Source organism: Mastomys coucha, unplaced genomic scaffold, assembly GCF_008632895.1.
Source record: "Mastomys coucha isolate ucsf_1 unplaced genomic scaffold, UCSF_Mcou_1 pScaffold23, whole genome shotgun sequence".
Taxonomy (NCBI): domain Eukaryota; kingdom Metazoa; phylum Chordata; class Mammalia; order Rodentia; family Muridae; genus Mastomys; species Mastomys coucha.
Genome location: NW_022196906.1, coordinates 114,576,765 through 114,584,588, shown reverse-complemented (window position 1 = coordinate 114,584,588; position 7,824 = coordinate 114,576,765). Strand labels below are relative to the sequence as shown.

The window sequence follows — 7,824 nt, the reverse complement described above, 5'->3', positions numbered from 1 at the left end:
AGATTCCCAACACCCAAGTAAGAAAAGCAAAAAGCCAACGTGTAGGTTCACACACACTGGGTAGTTCCCAGGACTGGAGGACACACAGGGATAGGCAGGTTGATTTCCTGGAGTTTGCCGGTCAGCCAGTCTAGGCAAATCAGGGAGTTCCAGGTTCACTGGGAGACCCTACCGCAAAAAGTGAGGTGGGAAGTGCTTGATGAAGACACTGACATCGACCTCTGACCTCCACATGCAGGTGCATGTACACACACATGCTAGTGTACAAGCGAGCATGAACACACATTTAGAGATATAGATGCATAGAGTAGACAGACAGATGGAGAGACAGAGAGGCCAGATGTCATCTAAATATCTGTAAGGTAGGATCAAGGGCAAAATCAGAACCGATCTCCTTACTTTCAGAGCTGCTGGTCCTACCTCCAGAGAGGATGGGCCGTGGGAAAACTGCCTTATTTCACTAGAGAAAGAGAACAGACTTGTGTGTAGTAAAACTAGAAGGCAGGCAGGGACAGAGACTCCTAGACGCTTCTCACCAAAATAGGCGAATAAATAAATAAATAAATAAATAATAAACACCACGCACACGCAGACTGTTTTCATAGGTGACTTTACTGCTTGGCCGGGGTCGTTTCTCTTGACAGTGATTCTTGGCCGAGTATGTGAGACATGAAGGCATTGAGAAGCCGTCAGAGATCGCATCCTTCCTGCCCTCATTTTCTTAAACCATCAAAATATTTCATTTATAAAAATTAATCTAAATATAAATATTGACACTAAAGATCAAAATCACTGATGACAAAATAATTTCTGGAGCTATGGCATGTTTATGGTTTAAATAGTAAATTAAATCTTTGTACTTATTTGGCACAAGGAAACCTTTTATAAAAGTTCAAACGCCACAGAACAGGCTTTTTCTTCACTGTTGTTATTATTTTTTGCAAGGCTTACACAGTACACGCTTTGTCGAAAGAAAACTGAGTATTTCAACATGTTAGCACAAAAGTAGCCTCGTGCCTCCTAAGGAAAAAACTGTCCTGTTTGGAAGTCAGATCTTTTTGTTGTGTTTTTTTTAAGCTTTGTTTTAGTGTGAACCACACCCACTGGATAAAACACCAAAGGTTTACTGTTTCCACGGAGTCCTGACACATACATCAGCAGGAGCATTATGGAAAGACACAAGGACCCCCATCAGTAGCAATGGCAAACAAGGAGGAAGGACACACACAGGGAGGACAGTTCAATCAAGTCTAGGGATGCACAGGAGAACCAGAGAACTTGGAAGAAGTGAAGACAGGGCTGGCCTTCTGGGGGTGAGGGCCATTCCAGCCAGAACCAGCTCACACGTATGGCTTCAGCAAGTTCACTGGTTTGACCTTTAGTTATGAATTCTGGAAAACCATAAGAGAGAGACACTTGATAAAACTGGGCACACCATGCCCTCCAGAGCCAGCACCTAGTGGCCATCCCACCCTCGCCCTACTGTACCCTATGATTCAGAAAATCCCAGAAGCCAATGTTAAAAACATGCTGCAGGCAGGCACCCAGTGAGTCCAGCACAGGCTCAGTCCTACTTGTGTGCACAAACACACTTTAGATAGTCATGCATTTATTCTAGCCCCTGCCCTGAAACAGACAGGGAACTTGGGGCAAGGGTCAGCATTTTCTCTAAAGGGGTTTGCTGACCACCTTCATCATTGCTGTCATTCTGAATCTTGTGGAATTTGGCAGGAGATATCTTTTGGAGGACAGAACACTTTTCTTGTGTAGTTCTATTTTACAATAGCCCATTCGTGACCAAGCCACATCAGCTTGACTCTGAACAGTGTCCTTTATGTTAGATTTATAGTAACATGGTCCCTTGGGCCCCTCTCCCCCTGAGTAAAGCCATGCAAGAACCCCAAGTTCAGAATAAGACATGGTTTCAGAGAGACCCAGGTATGGCATCGGTGGATCGGAACTTTTTCTTTCGTGGTTGCTGACTGCCAAGCAATGGGGAGGACAGAGGCATGGAGCTGGGGGCTGGGAGCTTAGCTGGAAGTGGCCAAGCATTTCCCAATGAGATAGTTTCCAGTGCCCCCTGCTCTTAGCATCTCTTATGAGGTGATAAGCACAACTAAGTGATGGTAATGACCCCCACCTTCCTAGCCCCCAGCTCCTCTCCAGCAGTTTTCTGTAGGAAGAACTGTCGAAGGTGATTAAAGGGATTAAAAACACATAGGGCTGGTAAAGACAGCACACGGGAGCAAATTAAACAGGCACAATGCATCTTCTGAACACAGAGCTCTGCTACTGGAAGCCAGCGTCTGGATATTCCGTCTCAGATTCCCCCAGGAGCCTAAGGCGGAGAGTGGGCGAGACCTCAAGTGTTAGGGACTGAGACGGCCTTCTGGGTGAGGTATCAGGACCTGGTGCAGGGGTGCACTGCAGCCCCCCTCCCCCCCTCAGGCCCTCGCCTCAGTGGAAATCCACACAGTACTCGATGGCTGTTGGGTCAAGGCACTGTCGTGTACGGCCGGAGGCAGTGGGTCACTGGCTGTGTGTGGAGTTCCGCACTTGGCTTTAGTACATCACAGCTGACTCCAGAACAGGCTCCTGAAGGAGGGAAGCAAGAAGAACAGTGTCACCAGCTCCTCACAGACTAAACTGGTCACATCTGGCAGTGTGGCCACAGGGAAAGACTGCATACCTCCTCCCTCCTGGATGGACTGAGGTTTGCAGGCTGGGCTAGAGATCCAAGTTTGACAGTGGCCGGCTGATTCTTAGGAAACAGATTTTCTGTTATGTGCAGTTGGGTATTTTCTGTTATGCACAGTTTAAGCACCTTAATCAAACTCTAATGCTCACATTACAGACTCACAAACAAATTGGCATTTGTTTCTGAAAAGGCTGACAAGGGAGCTCTTAACCCAGCAATCAAACCCAGCCAAGTGTTTTTCCACCCTCGAGGCAGGCTCCAGACTTGCCTACTTCAGCCAAATGAAAACACCCTCTCCTGCTGTCTCTGAACACTTGTCTTGAAATTTACTTTTTTTTTTTTTGAAAGTACTGCTGCCCTACTTTTGGTGTTTTAGTAAATATGCTCATTTTTTCTTTTTAAAATAAAAAAAAATATTTTTTTTTTACATGTACGGCTATTCTGTTTGTCTGTATGTCTGTGTACTATGTGTGCCTAGTACCCGTGGAGGCCAGAAGAGAGCGTTGTATCTCTTGGAATTGGAATTACAGATGATTGTGAACCACCACGTGGGTGATGGGAACCAAATCCAGGTCTGCTGGGAGAGTGACCAGTGCACTTAATCCCTGAGCCATCTTCCCAGCATCCTGTGCCTTTTGCTTTTACCCCTCTCCTGTTATTTTAAGGTGATTTATATATTCATTTACTTGCTTTTGAGGTGCTAGGGGTTGAACTTAGGGCCCCGTGCCTGGTAAGCAGTGTTCTGAGCCGCATCAGCAGGCCTCGGGTGATTTTCATTTCACTAAAAACAACTTATTGCGAAGAAACCTGTACCTAGCACCTGCACACAGCATCTCCTCAGAGCTGGAAGGCCTCCCTCTGTCCAGTTTTGTAGGGGTTGAGGGTAAAAAGCACCCGGGTTCACCTGCCATTTCTCCATCTGGTGGCACTCTGCGAGGGTGGATGAAGTGGGTCGCCCTGGGGGCTTAGGGTCACGGTCTCCTTCCTCCTCAGCCCGGCCTGTGCTCACTCTGCTTTCTGACCCTCTGAAACGTGACTGACCCACCTCAGGCTCCCGCCCACCATGGGCAGGGGACACTCCTGCACCATGGACATGCCTTCCCAACTGTGAAATGGAGCTGAGGTAAATCCTTGTTCTCTTTAGCTGCTTCCAAGCAGGCATTTAGTCACAGCGATGGGACGAGTAGTCCCATGGGCCCTTGTGACCCGTGCACATTCTGTTGCTATGGAAGTCGGCTTAATCGTCTCATGTGTGTATGTATAACTCCCTCCCTCCCTGACTTAGCAAGATAACTAGATGTTGAAAGGTCAAGGGTCACAGCCAACCGGTGAAGGAAAAATGACAAGATACTGAGGTCTTCATGACACTCAAGACAGTAATGTATGGTTCTGATGCTGGACCCCACATTATGCATTTATCTGGTTCTTCTGCACTCAGAGTGGACCAGGAGTGGAGTGATGAAGAAGGGGGAGGTAGGCAGTGATGACACTGCCGCAGCTGGGTACGTCTGTGTATCCCTCCGCCATTCCACACGGTCTGCCACTAGCATGGCACGGACTGTGGACACTCCTGTCAGATCTCTCTTCTAATGCACCATGCTGAGTGTTCTCTGAAATTCTGACACACATATTGGTGTTCACTGTTTCGAGACAGTGTCTCGCAGACCTGGTAATACTGTGTAGCCCAGGCTGGTCTTGGGTTTTCAGCAATCCTCTGTGCCAGCCTTCTTCATGTTGAGAATGCAGATATAAGCCACCATAACTCAGCTGCAAATTGTTTTTATATTAATCGACAAATTGAGTATTTAACTTAAAGAATTTGTGTGTGTGTATATGGTATATGACTATGTATGTATATATGATGTATGCATGTATGTATGCACATATGTATGTGTGTGTATATAGTGTGTAGGTGTACATGTGCATATGTATGTATGGTGTATGCACATGTGCATGTATGTAAGCATGTATGGTATGTGTATGCATGTATGTGTATGGTATGGGAGTGTATGTATGTGTGTATATGGTATGTGTGTGAGTTTGCATGTGTATATGGTATGTATGAGTATGCATGTGTGTGGTATGTGAGTGCATGTGAGTGTGTGTATATTTATGGTATGTGTGTATGTACCTGTATGTGTGTATATGGTGTGTGTGAATGGTGTATGTGTGTAAGTATGTGTATGTGTATATATGGTATATGTGTGAATGGTGTGTGTACATGAGCACCTGTATGTGGGTATGGTATGTATGTGAGTGTGCATGTGTGTGTATGGTGTGTGAGTGTGTGTATATACATATGGTACATGTGTGTATGGTGTGTGTGTGTGCAGACATGTATGTGTATGTGACTGTGCATGTGTGTATATGGTGTGTGAGTATGTATGGTATGTCCATACATATGGTGTGTGTGCATGTATGTGTATGGTGTGTGCATGTGTGTGGTATGTGTGCATATGTATGCACACAATGTGCAAGCGTTTGTGTGTGTACGGTGTGTATGTGTGCACATGTGTGAGTGTATTTACCTGAGAGGAGGTCAGAGGACTTTCAGGAGTTTGTTCTCTTTCCACTGTGGGGATCTGGCGACCAAACCAGGTTATTATGTGTGTGCAGCAAGTGCGCTACCCCTGTGCTGGACAGTTTTATGTCACCTCGACACAGGCTGGAGTCTTCTGAGTGGAGGGAGCCTCAGTGGAGAAAACGCTCTGAGATTCTGCTGTAGCAAGCCTGTAGGGCATTCTCTCTCTCTCTCTCTCTCTCTCTCTTTCTTTCCTTCTTTCTTCTTTCTTTTTTTGTTCCTTCCTTCCTTTCTTTCTTTTTTGACACTTGGAGTTTATCAATTTTAAGTAATAATAATTTAAAAAGTACAATGGGTTCTTATATTACAAATACATATCTATACAATAAAGAAAACTGACCAGGGTCATAAGCCGATATATAACAACATCAGTTAACAAGGAAGCTAGAGGTCATTGTGAATTACCTCAGGGATCACTTGCTTTTGCTGTTTTGGTTTTAAAGAGAGTCCCACACATGCACCCACCCCTAGCCTCAAACTCACTATGTGAGTCCCACACATGCACCCACCCCTAGCCTCAAACTCACTATGTGAGTCCCACACATGCACCCACCCCTAGCCTCAAACTCACTATGTGAATTCTGGCTGTTGGTCTCTTCCCTAAACACAGCTTAGTGCACATAAGGGCAGAGTAAGGTTAACTAGCTGTTATCTACCGCTCTGTATTCCAGTTTGAAAGGAACACACATTAACATCTAGTAGAGTACTGGTTGTCTGGTGTTTAGGAATCCACTGGGTAAAGTCAGGTATGGTGGCAGAAAACTTAATCCCAGTATTTGGGAGACATAGGCAAATGTGAGGCTAACCTGGTCTACATAGCAAATTCCAGGCCAAGCCAGAGTTACATAGTTAAGACCCTGACTTAAAAAAACAAAACAAGCTGGGCAGTGGTGGTGCACGCCTTTAGTCCCAGCACTTGGGAGGCAGAGGCAGGCAGATTTCTGAGTTCGAGGCCAGCCTGGACTGCAGAGTGAGTTTCAGACAGCCAGGGCTACACAGAGAAACCCTGTCTTGAAAAAACAAAAAAACAACAAAAAACCAAAGAAGTAAAAAACAAAACAAAACCATGTGACACTCATATTTAGGCCACTGTCAGAATTTACAGCATTTGTAAACTTTAAGATAATACTAAGCATTTAAAAAAAAAAACAGAGCTAAAACTTCATAAGATATGTAGTTTAATTTCTTTTAATTTAAAATAAGTGGATCAAGTTATATTCTCTCACACAATCAAAATGAGAACAAATGCAACTTTTAGGAGAGTGGATTTCAGCTCTGATTTTACCACTGACAGGAGCAAGACTGTGTATGGGTCACAAAGCCCTACGAAGCCCTTTCAAGACTCTGTATGAACTAGAAATGGGACAAAATAAACTTGAACAAAAGAAAAATACTCTTTTCATGGAAATGAAGACAGAGTCAACCAGCAATTGTCCCAAAGCATGTCTTGGTCTCTAGTGGAAGCTCTCTATACTGACCTCCGCTCAGGAACTGATCTATGGACAGGTACCAGCAGGCGAGTGCTGAGATCGCACAGGCCTGACTTCAACGCTGATGAAGTATTTCAGTTCACCGAAGGACAAAGCCCCGGAACGACACCTTGTTCAACACTAACTTAGCATTTTCTTAGTAGTGATTGATGGGGAGGACCCAACCCACCGTGGGTGGGGCCATCCCTGGGCTGGTGGTCATGGGTTCTGTAAGAAAGCAGGCTGAGCAAGCCATGAGGAGCAAGCCAATAAGCAGGCCCCCTCCACGGCCTCTGCATCGGCTCCTGCCTCCAGGATCCTGCCCTGTGTGAGTTCCTGCCTTTGTGGCAGTCTCAGTGGACTGTGACTCAGGATATATAAGCCACATAACCCTTTTCCCCCCTAGTTGCTTTTGATCATGGTGTTTCAATACAGTAGCAGTAAACCTAACTAAGACACTGGGGAGCCATGCCACTGGCAACAGTGTCTTGCTATGTAACTGTGGCTCAATGGGACTTCACCATGCAGCCATGACTGGCTCCCAACTTGCAGCAATCCTCCTGCCTTAGCTCCTTTATGATGAGCTCCAACGAGCTGCCATTTTTGTTTTTGTAGTGAATACTCCCTCATCCCTCCCTGTGATTTCCAGAGTCTGGAACATCACCCTCTGCCAGGTCCCTTGTCACATTTAGGGGCAGCTGTCGACTCTGCTTAAGAAAAGGCATTGTGGCTAACAGAAACTTGCAAGCACATATGTATCATTCCAGAATGAAAGCCTTACACATCCAGCAGATACTCTTTCTTTCTCTCTGATTACAGCTGGTTCCTAAAAAAGAGCTACATAGAGGTACAGCTGAGATGACAGACTCAGGTTAAAGAAGTCAGCAATGCCACACCGGGCAGCACACATCCTCTCCAGACACCTCTCCTCAAATCTAAGGCAGGTCAGGAGACCATAGAGGAAAGTTACCTCTTGGAGGCAGAAGGAAGGAAGGAAGGAAGGAAGGGAGGAAGGAAGGAAGGAAGAAAGGGAGGGAGGGAGGGAAGGAGGGAGAAAGGAAGGGAGGAAGGAAGGA

At 45.7% G+C, this 7,824-nt stretch overlaps 1 protein-coding gene across 4 annotated transcripts in view; it reads right to left on the bottom strand.

Annotated features, from left to right (window-relative positions):
* Window positions 1-593: 593 nt before the first annotated feature.
* Window positions 594-7,824, bottom strand: part of Myrip (myosin VIIA and Rab interacting protein) — a 194,785-nt gene continuing 187,554 nt past the window's right edge. For 2 of the 4 annotated variants that reach the window (XM_031343477.1, XM_031343478.1), the window contains one exon: window positions 594-2,595. In XM_031343477.1, coding sequence (XP_031199337.1) covers window positions 2,563-2,595 — 33 coding nt within the window. In that variant the 3' untranslated portion in view covers window positions 594-2,562. The remainder of the gene's footprint in view (window positions 2,596-7,824) is intronic. The other 2 variants (XM_031343475.1, XM_031343476.1) reach the window with 2 other exon arrangements.